The sequence below is a fragment of the Ursus maritimus genome, unplaced genomic scaffold (assembly GCF_017311325.1).
Source record: "Ursus maritimus isolate PB19 unplaced genomic scaffold, ASM1731132v1 scaffold_16, whole genome shotgun sequence".
In the NCBI taxonomy this organism is placed as follows: Eukaryota; Metazoa; Chordata; class Mammalia; order Carnivora; family Ursidae; genus Ursus; species Ursus maritimus.
Window position 1 is genome coordinate 55,031,057 of NW_024424008.1, and position 19,202 is coordinate 55,050,258.

Here is a 19,202-nt window from a genome sequence, read left to right on the forward strand (position 1 = left end):
ACTCATGGCTATTTTCCCCCCTGAAGTCGTTGCACCAGTTTCTCAAGACAACTGGACGCTGTCGGCGCATCATCAATCAGCGACGGATGAAGGGGAGGACCGCCAAGACCGCCCCCCGCCCCGGAGGAAGTGACGTAAGAAACTGGCGCCTCGGAGGACCCGAGCGGGGTGCAAGTTGAGGCCATGGCCCCTCGGCGCCTCCTGTTGGTTGGGGAGGGGAATTTCTCCTTCGCCGCTGCTCTGAGCGAGACTCTGAATGCGAGCACCCGTGTAACGGCCACCTGCCTCCAGCGCCCGGCCGAGTTGGCCCGGGATCCTGTGGCCCGGGAGAATCTGCAGCGCCTGCGCGAGCGAGGTAGCGAGGCCAACCCCACCCCGAAGCCCCGCCCCGCTGCTGGCGCGGCCCGAAGTAGAAAGGGAGGGGACGTGCGGCGGTAGGGCGCGTGTGGATTGCTTTTGAGCGTCCGGTTCCCTGAAAGCCGGCTATGGGCTTGGACCTGGGTTGTCTTGCCTAGTCCAGGTTAGGGAGGGATTCAGGCCTCGGGACACCCCCCTGTCTATATTTCGTGCCAGGTACTGAAGTACGTTTTGGTGTGGACTGCACCCAGCTGGCAGATGCCTTTGAACCGCACCACAGGGAGTTTGATCGGATTTATTTTAATTTTCCGCACTGTGGACGAAAAGCTGGAGTGGCTAAGAACAGGGAACTGCTTGCCAAGTTTTTCCAGAGGTGAGGAAATGAGACCACTCACAAGTAAAATGTTTAAGATGTACATTACATAGTTACCGCACTCACACATTTTAGTTTGGGAAATAAGGCATACGTGTGTAAGTTAACCGTGATGGGTCTAGAGAGACTATAAAGCTCCAAAGGAACCCACAATCTAGTTGGAAAGGCAGACATGTAACCTTAAATTAAAAAAAAAATACAAATAGTGTGCTCTTCGGAGTGTAAAGGGAGGACCACCAATTTTGGATAATGCAAAATAATGGTAGCCAGTATAATCTAATGGCTAAAAGCATGAATTCAAAATCCCCACCCATCACTTAATAGTTGTGTGATTTGGGGTAAGCTTACTTGATCCTTATTTGCTTTTGCTGCTTCACCCATAAACTAAGGATATTGACGGTAACTACCTCAAATTAATGTGAACTTAAAACAGTGCTTTACACTATTATACCAAAACATGTGGTACTCCTGGAGGTCTCTGAGGGGGTCATAGTTGTCTAGAAACTTTTCACACAGCCAAGATTTTAAGTTAGTATTTGAAATACAGAATTTTAGTAGGAAGGGAGTGAAAAGAACACCTTTCTAAACTGGGAAGAACAGCCCAGTCAGTGAATCACGTATAGGAACTTTGCAGACACTGACCTTTGTATGACATTAGATGAACAATGCAGATACAAAGCCAGATAATACCCTGGTCAGCCACTAGTATCAGTTATGAGTTGAACATTGAATTTACATTCTTACTTCACTACTTCCTTTGCATGTTTGAAGTCTATAGACCTTTGTAAATAGATACAATTGGATTTTAATTATTTCATAGCCAAACCAGGTATATACAGCTTTCTTCTTATGGCAACCTCAACTTGTTTCTGATAAATTGCTGGTGTCCTCCTCTCCCTATTAGCTGTAAAGATGTTCTTGCAGAGGGAGGAGAAGTCCACGTGGCATTGTGCAGAGGACAAGGTGGGACTCCTGCTGATAAGCCCATGAGAGAATGGCACAACAGTTGGCAAGTGGTTGCCATGGCAGCTCTGGGGGGATTCATTTTAAGTGATGTGCATCCCTTTAGCTGTGAGGCTGTGCCAGGATACAAGTGCACTGGATATAGGTAAGTAATAACAGACATCTAAGCCTTTTTCATCTCTCGTACTAATAATGAAAAATATCTCTTAGGCAAACTTTCCCCTACCAGTTTCCTGCTTCGGTCTCTAGAAATTCTTGCTTTTAAAAATAATGACAATAAATTAATTAATTAAAAAAATGACAGACTCCATACTTGGTGACTATTTTGCCAGGAGTCAAGATAAGTCCTTTCATGTAGAAGATGCTTTGAACCATATCTTCACCCGGAGCTTACCCTTTGAAGGTTCACAACCCAGAATCTTCAGGATTAAACTGGGTGACCGGTGGTTTTCCTTTCCTGAACCAGATGCACTTGTAGGAAAGTTGAACAGGTAACCTACTGTTTTACCAGAAATTCCTTCTTTCTCTAGCTGTATCCTGATTGGCTTGATGGCAACCGTGTATTGAATGGATGCTATATAAATTGTTAATGATGTTGGTGCTATGAATACTTGTCAGCCTGGCCTTACACAAGCCTTTTTAAAATTAAGATTTGTCATATTTTCTGGTATATCATATGGATGGTGGCTGTCAGAGTTCTGAAACACATGATATCTGTTTCTGGTAGATTTTTTTTTTAAATTTGCTTTCAGTATCACGTTAAGGATAATTCTTTTCTATACAGCTTTTTGTGCTTTTAATTCTAGATCCATTATCATCATTTGAAGTTTAAAAAGTTATTTTTATGTGTGTTTAAACAGAGGTTTCCTAGAAGCACCTTCACGTCATCCTATCAAAACCATTAATGAGAAACTCATTGCTGAATTGGGCAAAGCTTTCCCTCTGAAGAGACTGAAGTGTTCCTTCACTTTGCTGCCAGAGAGAAGCACCAGTGTTCTCACTTCCTGGAACTGTGACAGTTTGTCAGCTGCCTTTTGGATTAGTCTCTGTGAAGATAACTCAAATTCTGAGTCCCTGACTGATGGGATAACGCAAGACATGGAGGACTTTCTAGTGTTATTTTCAGAATTTAGCCTCAAGGATCCTGGAAGAGACAGCAGGGAAGAAGCTCATGAAGGAATCTATGGCCAAACCAAGGTCTGCCTTAGACCTTCTCTCCTAGCTCATGTTCAGACTGTCATCCAAGCACCAGACTTCCTCCCCGGTTCCCTGCACGTCCTCAGTGGACCTGTCTTTCAGAAGTGCCCCATCTTGCCTTTCACAATGCCGGCATTTCATGAGACTTTATTTATCCTTGGGTTTAATAAAAATCTGAGGGATGATTATCTTCAGTCACTACTGGATCATCTGAAGGGCACTCTCGATAGCCTTCTGACCCAGACATTGCTGGAGGGCTCTAAACTGAGCCGTTCTGTGGAATTTATCTTTCAGTCAAATGAGAAAGATTATATCATTAAGGTGAAGTCTCATAATTTTGGCTCAGATTGTGCCAAGGATCTGATTATTGGGTCTGTCACTACATCTGCTACAAGCATTATACACAAGGACCAGTGTTTTATGTTTGTGTCTATGAACTTGGACCTACTAGCCATGCTTGTCTGGGGTATCTCTGACTGGAGGATGTTGTGGACCTTTGATCACCGTTTCCTGAAGAATTTTGTTCCTGGGAAAATAGAACCCTTTAAAAGCTATTCCCTGTATCCCCCGTGCTATGTGCATGATATTAGTTTTTGGTTAGACGAGAAGAAAGAATTTGATGAACTAGAGTTTCACACAGTGGCCCGAGCAGTGTCCCAGGACACTGTCATATCTATACAATTCCTTAGTCGTTTCCAGCATCCAAAGACTCAACAGGTCAGTCTCTGCTATAGATTGACTTACCAGACGTGTGACAAGGCCCTCACCCAGCACCAGGTGGGATCAATGCAGTCCCAGTTTAGGAAAGAGATTCAGCAAAGACTACATGTAATACCTCGGTAGTTTAGTAAATTTACTTCTTCAGAGTGATCCTTGTGGGTATGGGTGTGGGTACAGATGAAAAAGACAAATTTGGGGGCGCCTGGGTGACTCGGTTAAGCATCTGCCTTCAGCTCAGGGCATGATTCCAGTCTCCTGGGATGGAGCCCTGCATTGGGCTCCCTGCTCAGCGGGGAGTCCGCTTCTTTCTCTCTCTCTGCCCCTGCCCCCTGCTTGTGTGCTCTCCCTTTCTCTTCGTCTCTCAAATAAAATCTTTAAAAAGGAAAAGAGGGGCGCCTGGGTGGCACAGCGGTTAGGCATCTGCCTTCGGCTCAGGGCGTGATCCCGGCGTTATGGATCGAGCCCCACATCAGGCTCCTCCGCTATGAGCCTGCTTCTTCCTCTCCCACTCCCCCTGCTTGTGTTCCCTCTCTCGCTGGCTGTCTCTATCTCTGTCGAATAAATAAATAAAATCTTTAAAAAAAATAAAAAGGAAAAGAAAAGAAAAAGACCATTTGTAACTGGTAGTCCTTTCTGGACTGTGGTTTTTGTAAAATCTTTTACCTTGTGACTCTAGCCAATGTTGATTGACTCTAAAGGAGCTGAAAGTGCTCCATAATTAGTACTGGTATCACCATGATAACATTTATTCCATGTTTGACTACTGTTGAAGTCATGGAACTAATGTCAGATTTAGAGTTCACACTTGGTTTGTCCGACCCTGAAGCCCATGTTCCTTTTCCCATTGTTACTTCTTTCCTAGTCTTCTTCACTAGTAACCTCTCCACTGTGATTAACTCTGAACTCTGCCCTCCTAGTTTTGGAGGCTTCTGTTGTAAGCATCTCTCAGAGACACTGGGAGATTGGCTTGGCCCAGGACTCTACAGAATGGAGTACTCTAATGTTAATTAATGTATGTTCCTGTTAATTAATAGCTAGGCTCCGCAGATTGGAATTATATTGTAAACTCTGGGAAGGAAGTAACTGTCTTATCTGTTCTTGTATTTGGAGAAAAGCATGTAGAAAGGCAAGAATGGAAGCCAAGATACAAACTAGGAGGTAATTACGGTAATGCCAATGAGAGATAATGGTGACCTGGACCAGGGTGGTAAGATGTTGGGCTGGGTAATATTTAAAAGGATTTGCTCATGAACTTTATGAGTGAAGGGTGGGGGGCTAAAGAAACAGGAATCAAGCAGGACTGCCTGCCTGGTTTTTGACCTGGAAGAACAGAAGTATTACCAGGGATGGGAAAACTGGCGTAACATTTTGGGGAGTGGAGTAAAGAATCAAGGGGGCTCTTATGAACACATTTATTGCTTGTCTTTCTACGTAGAGTATAAGCTAATTGAGGGCAAGTAATGTGATTCATAGCTTTGTTTTAATTTTTGTTAGAGAGTACACACACACACACACACACACACACACACACACCAGGTGGGGGTGGGGCGGTTGCAGAGGCAGAGGGAGAGAGACGATCTCAAGCAGGCTCCATGCCCAGTGCTGAGCCCAATGTGGGGCTTGATCTCACAACCTTGAGATCATAACCTGAGCCAAAACCAAAAGTCAGATGCTTAACTGACTGAGCCACCAAGGCAACTCTGATTTTAGCTTTCTTCTAACCCTAATGGTGCCTAGAACATGGACAAGGTAGCATTTGAGCTGGATCTTAAAATAAGGGCAGTGATGCGATGGGAGGATTGTCAGGCAAGGAGGACGTCCATTCCAGGGAGAGGTATAGGTAAGGGAGCAGTTGGGGCACTTTTCAGGCTAGTTAGTTGGAACGTAAATGTGTATGGGAAAGTAGTGGGAGATAAGATTAGAAAAGTAGGTTAGGACTGGATTTAGCTGATGAAAACCTGCATGCTAGAATACGGAATTTGTACTTCATTTGGCAGGCAATGGGAGAACCGGTGATATTTGATTAAGGAGGTAATACAGAGTAGTGCTTTTGAAAATTAATTGGACAGTGTTGCATAGGATGAATTTGAGATGAGGGACCTCTGGAAGGATGCTATTATACTCCTAGGTAGAGGAAGGGAGGGGCCTGTATTAGAGTGAAATGAGAAGGGGAATGAAAAAGGAATATCTGTAGGAGGTATGGCTAGGCTGGGATGTCTGAACTTGGTAGCTAATAATTGCCTATAGGAACTGAGCAATATGATCAATCTCCATTTTCATATTTGTGAATTTTTAGTATGAGATAATCTGAGAGCCTGTCAAGTTCAGCAGTCCCTCTATATAACATTCTAAAGTATATAGCAGTGTATATTAAGTTGATGGTCATTTAAGTTTGAACACTTTCTAAAAGAAGTTCATTTTTACTCCCCCCTCCATGTTTTATGTATGTGTTGTCCTATTTTACATCTTTTTATTTTGTGAGTCCCTTTAACTAATTTTTTAGATATAATTGATTATACTACTTTTGTGTTTTAAACTTCATCCTAGTTTTAGAAGTGATTACTACCTTTATGTTTGCTTTTAGTCATGAAATTTTTTTTCCCATAATTGTCTTCTACTTATGCCCCTCCCACCCCAACACTTACAGAAGTCTCTTTAACACTTCTTGTAAGGCCCGTTTCAGCACTCCCTATACAAACATTTCAGCTACTGCTATGGAGCTCCACAGGATGGGCTAGAACTCTGTGATTGGGGGAGTGGGTGGGGTATCAGGAACAGATGAATAATCCCTGAGAGTCAGAGGTGTGCTATCACCTGTATGACATCAGGAGCTTCCTCCTAATCTCGTGGGAAAAGCACGGGCTTTGTAATAAGACAGACCTGAGTTGGAGTAGGGCTCCACCATTTCCTAGCTATGCAACCTTGGGCCTCAGTTTACTTATTGATAAGAACAAGGTGGTTGTCTCACATTTAAAAAGGATAAAGTATGTAAAATGCTTACCGAATTGCTGAGGTAGCCATGGCAGTGCCAGGTGTCTGGTTGATTTATTGCACAGAATTTCTTCAGGCTTTCATTTTTCTTATTCTATATTCTGCCATTACAGCTTTGTCTTTCTGAAGCAGTTAATTAGCTACAGTCTGTCTCTATCACTCTCCCCGAAAAACAAGGGAGGGCAAGGTGTCAGTGACCTTTTAAGGACCTCCCCTTTTCATCTTCAGCTGTGCTGTTATCTTTAACTGGATAAATACCTCTGCCTTCTCCGTAGAGTTGTTTAGCCACTTTTCGTTTTTGAAGAGTGGAGGAAGAGAGTAGGACGGAGGATAGACTGCCCAGAGTTACAAATATGTGGAAAGGATAGCTACGGTAGCGAAAGTCAAGTCTCAGGTCTCATTTTTTTTGCTTTCCTACTTGGGGATTGCCCCAATTGGCTCAATAACTCTATAATTTAGTCTTTTCTGCGCATGTCAAGGTCTTTTGTCCCTCGGCGGACACCGTTGCCAGCCAAAGCTATGTCTCCGCGCTTGCCGCCTTCGTAGGGTGCCGAATTGTACCTTTTTTTCCACGCGTGCCATGGCGAGCCGAGGGGCTCGTCAGCGCCTGAAGGGGAGCGGGGGCAGCGGCGGGGATACGGTCTCGGCCGCGGACAAGCTGCGGGAGCTGCTGTGCAGCCGTGAGGCGAGCGGCGCGGAGCCCCGGACCGAGTAGGTGTGCGGGCGCGGCGGGGGCGTGGCGGCCGGGCGGCTCGGCTCGGGGTGGTCCCGGAGGGTCTCCCCGGGCGGCGAGGATCCAGCCTGGCTGCCTCTTCCGCTGGTCCTTCTGCTCTTCCTGGACGGGTCACGTCCGGTGTTCGCCCCACCCTGGGCCCCCCATCCCGGGTCTGGAGGGAGGCTCCGAGGCTGCTGGCCCAGGCCCAGAGCGGGCTGGTGTCGTGGTGTTTGAGGTGGCTGAGCCTCCGTGGGAGACGCTGGCAACAGCAAAGAGCAGACCTTTTCCGCCTGTCTCCCTCAGTTTCCTTCATTGACCACAAAGTCCTAACCCCTTACTCTTCAGTGTGGGCCCCACAACCTCCGGCACCTGCAACCGCCTCTCTCCCCAAGCCAGGGGCACTGCGGGTTAGAACCGCGTTAAAGGAGCGGTCAACATATGGAATTGGAGGAGGTTATGTACTTTGCACAAGTTAGGCCTCTGTGCATTTGAACAAGTGAGGAAATGAATAAAGATGTGGAAAGTAATGACCTTGTTAGAAGAAAGAAAAGGAGAACGAGAGCTTTGTGGCCTCCAAGGAGTGTCATCGAGGCAATGAATTAAAGTGTATGAATGACCTTACGCGTTAAAAGCAGGAAGTGGAAAAAATAAGATTAATGAAGGTCTTGTCCCGTCTGTATTCTACTTAGAACAAACTTTTTAGGTGAATTACTTAAGTGTGCTTTGATGTTCTTGCTATTCTTGTCGTTTCTGTCTAGTTTCAGCCCTTCTAGTTAGGTCTTCCTGACACATCCTCTCTTTGCTTCTGAGCAGGTTATCTGGGAACAAAGCAGGACAAGTCTGGGCACCTGAAGGATCTACTGCTTTCAAGTGTCTGCTCTCAGCCAGGTTATGTGCTGCTCTCCTGAGCAACATCTCTGACTGTGATGAAACATTCAACTACTGGGAACCAGTAGGTGATTTCTTTCTTCCTTCCTTCCTCCCCCCCCCCCCCTTGATTTCACTGCTTGGGATCTTGTTGCCAATTAGGATACAAATAATATACAAGTGTGACTGGTAATAAAACAACTTTATTTTCCCTTTTCTATTCTAAGCTGATGGTTTACCTGCCCTTGAAGGCCATAGGAAAATGGGGCTTTTTACAAAAAGATGTAATTTGTAAATTTTTCTTAAAAATTTATTTTAAATCAAAATAATACTTTGAGATAATATTTACAGTTAACAGCTACTACAAAACTTAAAGGGAAAAAAAACAGTAGCTCTCTGTTCCACTTCTCATAGCCAAATCCTACTCCCTAGAGGTGACAAATTTCTTTCAACCCTTTTGGTTATTTTTTCTGATGTTTGCTAAAATAAAGTTATTAAATAGTATGCTTATACGGCTGTTTTGTGATTTATACGTATATAAGTCTGACTCCCTATGACAGAAAATTCAGAGGTGAGATTTTCTGATCCCATTTTGCATTAAAAAAATGCTTAGTGTAGGTAGTTTAAGGCAAATACAAGGTTTAGAGTTTCTCTGTTTTGGCTAATGAGTATTTTATTTATTTGAGAGAGCGAATGAGTGGTGGGGGGGGCGCACGTGCAGACTCCCTGCTGAGGGACTCTATCCCAGGACCAGGAGATTTTGACCCAGCCAAAGGTAGATTTTTTTTTTTTTTAAGATTTTATTTATTTATTCGACAGAGATAGAGACAGCCAGCGAGAGAGGGAACACAAGCAGGGGGAGTGGGAGAGGAAGAAGCAGGCTCCCAGCGGAGGAGCCTGATGTGGGGCTCGATCCCATAACGCCGGGATCGTGCCCTGAGCCGAAGGCAGAAGCTTTAACCGCTGTGCCACCCAGGCGCCCCCAAGGTAGATGTTTAACCGCCTGAGCCACCCAGGTGCCCCTTGGCTAACGAATATTTAAAAAAAAAAAAAAAAAGTAAAATTAAAACTTCCTACATTGACCAAACAATAATCTTGTAGAAATTATAATGTCCTAATATTTTTCAGTATTGGGTCATTTTGATTCTTATCTATTAGTTTCAAATCTTGTTGAGAATGTCAGCATTTCTGTGTACCTTTGTCTTAATATTTTTGCTTGGAAACTTCACCTGTATGCTCTTAGCAAGGATTTTTGGCCAATTTAATCCTAAATCTGTTCTGTACTTTCAGACACACTACCTCATCTATGGGAAGGGGTTTCAGACTTGGGAATATTCCCCAGTTTATGCAATTCGCTCCTATGCTTACCTGTTGCTTCATGCCTGGCCAGCTGCATTTCATGCAAGAATTCTACAAACTAATAAGGTAAGGGCAGGCCAGCCTGGGAGTAATTACACCTGATGAAGAGATGAGTCTCTGGAACAGTTTTCAGAAAAGGATAAAATAGATTGGTAGGTAGGAGAGGACTTTTTTTTTTTTTTTTGAAGAGTAATCATTTATTCATTCCACAAACATTAATGGAGCAACTTTAAATTTTTAATTCCAGGATAGTTAACATTGTTATTAGTTTCAGGTGTACAATATAGTGATTCAGCACTGCTGTATATTATTAGGTGTTCATCAAGGTAAGTGTATTTTTAATTCCCATCACCTATGTCATTCCTCCCTGCATCCCCTTCCCTTTGGTACCCATCAGTTTGTTTTCCGTAGTTGAGTCTGTTTTTTTGGTGTTTTTTTTTTCTTTTGTTTCTTAAATTCCATAGATGAGTGAAATCATATGGTATTTACATGTTTGCATATAGCAAGATTTCATTCTTTTTTATGGCCAAATAATATTCCATTTTATGTTATATACTGCCTCTTTATTCATCTATTGGTGGACCCTTGGGCTGCTTCCATAATTTAGCTATTGTAAGTAATGTTGCAGTAAACACAGAGGTGCATATATCCTTTCAGTTTAGTGTTTTCATTTTCTTTGGGTGAATACCCAGTAGTGCAATTACTGGATCCTATGGTAGTTCTATTTTTAATTTTTTGAGGAACCTCCGTACTGTTTTCCACAGTGGCTGCACCAGCTTGCATCCTACCAAGTACACACGAGTTCCTTTTACTCTGCATCCTGACCAACACTTGTTTCTTGTGATTTTGACCATTCTGACAGATGTGAGGTGAAATCTCATTGTGGTTTTGATTTGTGAAGAGTGATGCTGAGCATCTTTTCATGTGTCCGTTGGCTATATGTATGTCTGGAGAAATGTCTATTCATGTCTTCTGTCCATTTGTTTTTTAAAGATTTATTTTAGAAAGTGTGCACTGGGTGGGGGTGTGGCGGCAAAGGGGAGGGGGAGAATACCGAAGCAGATTCCCTGCTGAGCTGGGAGCCTGACGCAGGGCTTGATCCCAGGACCCTGAGATCATAACCTGAGCTGAAATCAAGAGTTGACTGTTTAACCAGCTGAGCCACCCAGGTGCCCTGACCTTGCCCATTTTTTAAATTGGATTATTTGTTTTTTCCTTTATGTTGAGTTGTAGAAGTCTTTATATACTTTGGATACTAATAATAGACCAGATTTTGTCTGGTAGGCACTTTAAGTGCTGTGGATGTAACAATGGCCAAATCCCTGCCCTCATGGAATTTATAGGTTAGTGGGGAAGGTGAATATTGAACATGTAATTATAAATGCAGCGGGTCTAACGGAGGAAAAGTACAATGTGCAATGGGATAGCATATTAGGAGAGCCTGATTTAAACAGAGTGCTGAAGGATAGTTAAGAGTTAATGGAGACTTAAGCTGATGACCTTTCAGAAATTTGACTGTGATAGGTCTTGGCATGGATATCTTTGGGTTTTTCCTGTTTGGAATTTACTAACCTTCTTGAATCTCTAGGCTTATGTCTTGCCAAATTTGGTAAGATTTTAGCTGTTATTTTTCTTATACTTAGATAGCCCTGCCCTATTTCTCCTCTCTTGAGATTCCAATGATACCAATGTTAGATGTTTAATTATAGTCTCACAGGTCTCTAAGGCCCTAATCATTTTTTTCCCCTACTTTTTTTTCTGTGTTGATTGAGCAATTTCTAATCTTCCATGTCACTGATTGTTTTCTCTGTCCCCTCCATTCTGCTGTTGGGCCTCTTTGTTTAGCTTTTATTTTGATTGTGTTTTTTCAGTTTTAAAATTTCCATTTGGTTTTTCTTTATATATTCTATTTTACTGCAACTTTTTTTTTTTTCACGTTTCCAGTGTGTTCTTGATTGCTCATTGAAGCACTTTTACAACGGCTCCTTTAAAAGTTCGTCAGATAATTCTAACTTCTCATTTTGTTGGTATCTGTTGATTATTTTTATTCAGTTTGAGATTTTCCAAGTAATTTTCAGCTAAAATATGGACATTTGGGGGATTATGAGACTCTGGATCTTATTCATGGGCCCAACATGCTTCCTCTGCATCTCTGGGTCTTATTGAAGCCTTCTGTTTTGTCTGGCTGCTCTTGATACCACTCTAGCAGGAGAAACGGTCTTCTCCACCTTTGTTAGTGCCAGGTGGGGGTAGAAGTTGAGGTTCCTCACCAGGCCTTCACTCTTGTGGGCAGGATAGGGGTACTTCATTACTGCTAGGGTGGAGTGAGGATGTGAAGTCCAGACTTACCCAAGTGGTCTCCACTGACAGTGTGACCAGAGCGGGAGCTTGTTACCACCAGTGAGGATGGAAGTCCTGGCTTCCTACTGGGCCTTGATGGCATGGGTGGGAGTTGGGCTAGATTCCCCCCACCCCACTGAGTGCTTTGCTGGAGTCGAGTGGTTATTGTCTAAAGGTTTTCTGTCTTGTTAGGCTACCTCTTTCTTGGCCTTTTGGCGAGATCAACCAGGCTTTGGTTGGTGTTTGTGGTTACTGGCATTTCTAGCTGCTGACTTCTTTTTTTTTTTTTTTTTTTTTAAGATTTTATTTATTTATTTGAAAGAGATAGAGACAGCCAGCGAGAGAGGGAACACAAGCAGGGGGAGTGGGAGAGGAAGAAGCAGGCTCACAGCGGAGGAGCCTGACGTGGGGCTCGATCCCATAACGCCAGGATCACGCCCTGAGCCGAAGGCAGACGCTTAACCGCTGTGCCACCCAGGCGCCCCTCTAGCTGCTAACTTCTTAAGTCTGGAATATAGAAGGTGAAAGAGAACCCAGGGAACTTACCATTATGTTTTTCCTCTGGTCTTAAAATGCCTAGGCAGTCTGCTACTTCCTCTCTACCTTGAGTTATCATAGGTTTACTTTACCTATAATAATGTCCAGAATTTTTGGCTTTACATAGCAGGAGGCAAAGGGAAAGTATGGCTAATCCATCTTCCATGAAGCAGAAGTCCCTGATGAGGGAACTAGAAGGTGAGTAGGAATCATCTAGGTAAAGGAAGAATGGGGATGAGGGAAGAAAACCATAAGGCTGGGAAGAGGACCAGCAGGGCCTTCTTGTATAAATAGGCTTGATGCTTGGAAGAGACAGTGTGCAGTGGAGTGGGTTTCGTGATACTGAAAGGTAGGTGGAAGCCAGACTTATACAACACCTGGTAGGCTCTAGTAAGCAGTTAGACATTTTTTTTTTTTTAAGATTTTATTTATTTGACAGAGAGACAGCCAGTGAGAGGGGGAACACAAGCAGGGGGAGTGGGAGAGGAAGAAGCAGGCTTCCCGCCAAGCAGGGAGCCTGATGCAGGGCTCAATCCCAGGACCCTGGGATCATGACCTGAGCTGAAGGCAGACGCTTAACAGCTGAGCCACCCAGGCGCCCCAAGCAGTTAGACTTTTATTCTCTCCCCCACCCCCGCTGAGGGTGTTCTGAAGCCATCCAGAGGTTTTAGACAGAGGAGAGACATGATTGCATTTGCATTTTAGACTGATCAGAAAGGTAGCACCTTAGAAAGTGATAGAATTCTGCCCTTCCCTTCCCTACCTAGTAGTTCATTTCTGGTTTTTTTGAACTTAGCAGAGGAAAGGTATATAGGAGAGGTCTTAGTGGAGAAATAACAATAAGCAATGTTTAAGGCTTTCGTGTCCTCTTGGGTATCCACTGTCACTTCCAGTTTGACATGTTCAACAGAATCCTTCGTCTTCTATCACTCTTCCTCTTACATCAATGACATGAGCAGGAAGCAGAACAGGAACGAAGATTTCCATTGTTCTTCCTTATAATCTCCTTCCTGTTAGGTTCTGCCAATGGAAGCCAATAGGGGGCCACTTGACAAAGAGGAATTAGAGTTTATAGAGTCCTAGCCCCAGCATCATCATGCACAGTAGAGAGGGTGGATTGTTGCTGAAAGATCATCTGGTAATAATTGGCACCCCCTAGTGATGGTTACCTTTCCAACTTCTTGCCACCCTAGGCAAGAATACCTTTGTTTTGTTTTCCTGTGGATCTGGGTGTCTGTTTCTCTGAACTTTATACTCAGCAGTGGGATCCCATATATATAGTTATATACATATATATATAAATATATCTACATACCTATATATATCTATATATATAAAAATATACTTGATATTTCTGACTTGCTAATTTTTGCCCTTCTCATGTATGTGAAATGTTTCTTAATTGCATTTCTTTGATTACTTGTGAGGTGTAACATTTCATTTGTCATTCAGATTTCCTTTTCTGTGAATTACCTATTCACATCCTTTGGCTGTTTTTCAGTTGGGTTTTCTGGTTTTCTCTTCTGATTTGTGGAAGTTCTTAAGAGTAACCCCTTATAGGTTTTAGATACTGGAAATCTTTTAGGCTGTCACCACTCTATTTTGTTCTTGGACCTTGTGTTGGACAGAAATCTTTAATTTTGATTCAGTCAAGTCCATTAGTTTTTCACTGAATGATTGGTGGGTTTTGGGTCTTTCTGAAAGAAATCCTTCATCACAGTTCACAAAGATGTTCTTAGGTATTTTCTTAGCTTGTAATTTTACCTGTCACATATAGGGCTTTAATACATTTGAATATTTTTTAAAAAGATTTTTAAGTAGTCTCTACACCCAGCATGGGGCTCGAACTCACAACCCCAAAATCAAGAGTCACATGCTCCACTGAGCCAGCCAGTCACTCCAGTTTGAATATTTTTTATAAATTGTAGGAAGATCCAGCTTTATTTTTTTTTTTTGATGCAGTGAACTGGATTTTTCAGTACCATCTGCTAACTAACCCATCCCTTCTTTTCTGACTTGTAATACCGTATCTATCATATACCTTATTCCCACATGTATGGGTCTGTTTCTGGCCTCCTTATTCTAGGTCATTGGTCAAATTGTTAGTACCATATATATATATATATATATATATATATGTATATGTATATATATATATATTTTTATTATGGGCTTTGTAGTGTGTGTGTGTGTGTGTGTGTTTAATATCTGGTTGATAAATTTCTCTCCTTGTCCATTTTCAAATTTGTATTTAAAAATCCTATCACAGTTTGCCCCTCCCCCAAATTCTGTTGGGTTTTGATTGGAGTTGCATTGAACTAAATAGGAGAATCAGTATTTTTATAGGTTTGTCATTCCATCCTTGATGATATAGTTATCCATTTAGTCAGGTTTTGTGTATCCTCTAATAAAATTTTTAAATGTACCCATTTCAGTCTTACCAAGTCTTGAGTAGTTTAATGCCTACATTCTTCATACTTTCTGCTGCTGTTATGAAAGGAATCTTGTTTTGCTTTTTTTTTTTTTTTTTTTTGGGTGGTCATTGCTGATAAAGAGGAATACAACTGATTTTTATTTATTTTTTTTAAACTTTTTTTTTTTTTAAAGATTTTATTTATTTATTTGACAGAGTAGAGACAGCTAGCGAGAGAGGGAACACAAGCAGGGGGAGTGGGAGAGGAAGAAGCAGGCTCATAGCGGAGGAGCCTGATGTGGGGCTTGATCCCATAATGCCAGGACCATGCCCTGAGCCTTAGGCAGACGCCTAACAACTGTGCCACCCAGGTGCCCCTGATTTTATTTTTTAATCTTAATCTAAATCTTGCTGAATTTCCTCATTAGTGTCACTGGCTTATCAGGTGTATCTCTTGGATTGTCTCCCATCTGTGTAGGTAGTTTAGTTTCTTCCATTCCTTATACCTCATTTTTTTTCTTGTGTAATTTTGCACTGACCAGGATTTCTAGTTCTATGTTGGATGTTAATTGCTGTGGGGGCATTGTTGTCCGGCTTCCAAATACAATTTTTACATTAACTCAAGTTAATTTTTAATTTTATTTTTAAGATTTTAAGATTTTAAGCCCCACCTGACGTGGGGCTTGAACTTACAACCCCAAGATCAAGAGACACGTGTTCTTCTGACTAAGCCAGCCAGGTGCCCCTAATTTTTAATTTCCTAAATGTTTTCTACTTTCCCCAATTAGATGAAGGGTCCTTACATGTGTAAATACTTTGTACTAAAATTATCTGAATTCCTAGCAGCATCTAGAATAGTGCTTTAGTGTATACTAGGTTTTCCGTATGTTTCTATTAATGAATCTGGCATGTATTGGATTCCTTTATTGAACTCTGTTAGGAATTTTTTGGTTATAGTGCTGAAAATGGGAAGTATTTCTAAGTTACACGCGGTAATACTAATGATATATATTTAAGTAATGCTTACATTCTGAAGTATTCAATGCTCTTAAATATACCAGTGCACTGTAGTATGAAAGGTATTAAGTATAAACCCTATTATGTTTATTTTTTAAATTGATGTTCTTATGAGATTAATAAAACCACATTACAGGTGTTTGGAAGATAGGAGGGAAAGTATACACCTAAGTCCCAGCAGCCTGATACAGCCACCTTTACCATTTTACTACACTTCATTTCAGTCATTTCATATGCTTCTGACTTCCAAAGCTGTAATTCTGATGGGTAAATAATAGTGTATTGTGTATTTTTACCTGGTATTGAATAATTATCTGTAATTATCAATATATTATGGTAATGTTTGTTGAATGTATGAGTTTCATATTATATGAATTTTTCCACTGTTGCTGTAACTGAATTTCAAGATCTGTGTAACAGCCAATGAAATATATGTGCATAATTGAAACATTTCCCCATCATCAGATGTCGTGTAGTTTTTTTTTTTTAAGCAGTTTTTCTAATGTAATAGTGCTGCACTTATCATTTTCATGACTAGAACTAACCTTCCCTGCTTAGTTCATGTTACTTCTGTGAGCTGGACTCCTAGAAATAGGTGTACTGGGTCTAGGGGTAGGAATACATATATGGTACATGCTGCTTTTCAAAGGATTATGCCAATTCACAGGGTTACTAATGACAAATGAAGGTGGTTTCATCTTGAAGAGTTTTCTTGTTTCTGTGACTTCTGTTTTCTTGTCCTGGGTTTCTTTTAGATTCTTGTCTTCTACTTTTTACGATGTCTCCTGGCTTTTGTGAGCTGTATCTGTGAACTTTACTTTTACAAGTGAGTATAAGAGCTTTGTTTCTAAAAGTGCTATGATGGAAGCCCAATCTAGCATAAGATTTTTTTTCTGATCATAAGCAGTTATAATAGAAAAAACTTCCTCGTAGCTCCTAATACAATATTTGAAGAATACTATATCTTCTCGTTTTATTGACATATAATTGAAATATAACATTTTGTCAATCTAAGATGTACAACATTATTTGATAAATGTATAAGTCGTGAAATACCACAGTAAGGTTAGTTAACACATCCATCGCTTCATACTTTGTGATAAGAACATGTAAGATTTGCTGTTAGCAACTTTCAAGTATGTTAATAATGTATCGTTAACTATAGTCACCAAGCTGTATACTGGATCCCCCAGGACTTACTCATCTTCTAACTGGAAGTTTGTACACTTTGGCCACTGTCTCCTAATCTATCTCTTCCCTACCCCCTGCTTCCCCAGGCCCTGGCAACCATCATTCCATTCTGTTTCCACAAGGTTGGCCTTTTTTTTTTTTTTTTTTTTTTTTTAGATTCCACATGTGAGATCATACAGTACTTGTCTTTCACTGTCTGACATTTCACTTAGCATAATGTCCTCGAGGTCCATCCACATGTTTCAAGTGGTAGGATTTCCTTTTTAAATTTGACTGAAAATATTCTGTTGTACATGTATACCACATTTTCTTTATCCATTCATTAATAGATGGACATTTTGGTTGTTTCTGTGTCTTGGCTGTTGTGAATAGTACTGCAGTAAAAATGGGGGTACAGATATCCCTTTGAGATAGTGATTTCACGTCCTTCAGACGTATACCCTGAAGTGGGATTGCTGGATCATATGGTAATTCTATTTTTAATTTTTTGAGGAGAGAAGTGGGAATTCTTGTTTTGAAACAAACCATTGGAGGGGAATACTTCTAATTATCACTTTCCTTCCTAAGGTTCGTAAGTTCCATATCTTCATATAAAGCTAGGTTAATACATGGGTAACTGGTGTTTTATTTGGTAGGATTTAGTAGAGCCTTATTTTTGGTTGCGAGATACAGAATCCTGATTTACCTCTTCCCCTTGAGCTTAGATGATAGGAAAGCATTCCCACTGTGGGACTCACTGCTCTTACTTGCACCCAGTACATTGTCTTTCACCAAGTACCTATTGGTTGATTGAATATTAGTGGAAGTATTAAGCTTTTAAGTGTTGGAGTAGTAAAAATAGCCATTTTTTTTACATGCAACCTAACATTTTAATAATGGTTTAAAAGGTATTTAGACTTAATAATCATTATTAATGTCCCCACTGGAAAACAGCTAAAAATGTCAGATACAAAAATTCTTTAGTCTTGACTCTGGGTGGTGCAGAAGAGAAGAAAGCAAGCCAGTGCTATCTTTGAGGATTGTAACCATACATTGGTTTTTTGTTTGTTTGTTTTTGTTTTGTTTTTTTGTTTTTTTAGATTTTATTTTTGATTTGACAGACAGCGAGAGGGAAACACAAGCAGGGGGAGTGGGAGAGGGAGATGCGGGGGCTCGATCCCAGGACCCTGAGATCAGGACCTGAGCCGAAGGCAGAGACTTAACGACTGAACCACCCAGGCGCCTCTACGTTGGTCTTCATATTGGTTCAGGACTGAATTCACATCACTTTACATGATCCCCCCCAAATCCCAAGTTGAGAATTTATTTCAAATTGTTCTGGGTTGGTAGTACTCCTAGGCATCTGGCAAAAACAAACGGAGGGTTTCTTCAGAGAAACGCATCTTTAACCCAGGTGTCAAAGAATTAATAAGTTCTAGTGAACAAGAGATAATAAAAATCACAAAGCACGGAAGAGAACAAGTAGAAATAACAGAAAGCTGACCTGCAAAACGTCATTTATTAGGAATTACTAAAATAACATAAAATAAATATATTTGATATTTCTAAAGAAGTAAGGAATTGAAAACATGAATAAGAAACAAGAGTCTAAATAATCCATAGAGTGAAAAGGAGGTTAGAGAATGGGGGGAAATATTTGCAAACCATAAGCTGAAAACAGGTTCAGTTGCAAAATCTATAAGGAACTCCTACAACTCAATAGCAAAAACCCTCTATTAATCTGATTAAAAATGGACTAAGAACATCAATAGACATTTTTTTAAAGATATGCACTTAGTAGGTATATGAAAAGATAGTGTCACTAATTATCAGAGAAATACCAGTCAAAACCACAGTGAGCTATAACTTCATACTTGTTAGAATGGCTCCTATCAAACCCCAGAAAAAAACATGAATAGGTGTTGCAAGGACTTGGATTGGAACCTGTGTGCCCTGTTGGTGGGAATGCAAGATGGCATAGCCACTGTGCAAAACTATATGGAGGTTCCTCAAAAAACTGAAAATAGAACTACCATATGATCCAGCAATCCAACTTCTGGGTACTTATCTAAAAGAATTGAAACAGGATCTGGAAGAGGTATCTGCACTTCCATGTTCTTTGTAGCATTATTCACAATAGCCAAGATTGGAAACAACTTGTGTCTATTGACCAATAAATGGGG

General features: G+C 41.2%; 2 protein-coding genes across 7 annotated transcripts in view; both read left to right on the forward strand.

Moving 5' to 3' along the window:
• Nucleotides 1-158: 158 nt before the first annotated feature.
• Nucleotides 159-3,909, forward strand: FDXACB1 (ferredoxin-fold anticodon binding domain containing 1). 2 transcript variants are annotated; one of them, XM_008690090.2, is made up of 5 exons: nucleotides 159-355; nucleotides 574-730; nucleotides 1,635-1,838; nucleotides 2,026-2,184; nucleotides 2,554-3,909. In XM_008690090.2, exons 1-5 carry the CDS (start codon nucleotides 184-186, stop codon nucleotides 3,731-3,733), a joined length of 1,872 nt encoding a protein of 623 aa, XP_008688312.1. In that variant the 5' UTR covers nucleotides 159-183; the 3' UTR covers nucleotides 3,734-3,909. The 2 variants fall into 2 exon arrangements, with proteins under 2 accessions (XP_008688312.1, XP_008688313.1); XM_008690091.2 differs by lacking the exon at nucleotides 2,026-2,184.
• Nucleotides 3,910-6,616: 2,707 nt separating this feature from the next.
• The window catches only part of ALG9 (ALG9 alpha-1,2-mannosyltransferase), a 128,921-nt gene continuing 116,335 nt past the window's right edge, over nucleotides 6,617-19,202 (forward strand). Inside the window, exons 1-4 of one of the 5 annotated variants that reach the window (XR_005835083.1) lie at nucleotides 6,617-7,312; nucleotides 8,130-8,268; nucleotides 9,474-9,608; nucleotides 16,605-16,675. Coding sequence is in view for 4 of the 5 variants with exons in the window: in XM_040631222.1 (XP_040487156.1) it covers nucleotides 7,182-7,312; nucleotides 8,130-8,268; nucleotides 9,474-9,608; nucleotides 16,605-16,675 (476 nt within the window). In the remaining variant the exon portion in view is untranslated. Of the gene's footprint in view, nucleotides 7,317-8,129; nucleotides 8,269-9,473; nucleotides 9,609-16,604; nucleotides 16,676-19,202 lie in introns of all 5 variants that reach the window. The other 4 variants (XM_040631222.1, XM_040631223.1, XM_040631224.1 and 1 more) reach the window with 4 other exon arrangements.

Excerpts from the sequence above, each read along its gene's own strand:
- FDXACB1 (XM_008690090.2), top strand. The coding sequence starts at position 184 with ATGGCCCCTCGGCGCCTCCTGTTGGTTGGGGAGGGGAATTTCTCCTTC. Across the intron at positions 356-573 it reads GCAGCGCCTGCGCGAGCGAG|GTACTGAAGTACGTTTTGGT; the intron begins GTAGCGAGGCCA and ends ATTTCGTGCCAG. Across the intron at positions 2,185-2,553 it reads CTTGTAGGAAAGTTGAACAG|AGGTTTCCTAGAAGCACCTT; the intron begins GTAACCTACTGT and ends GTGTTTAAACAG.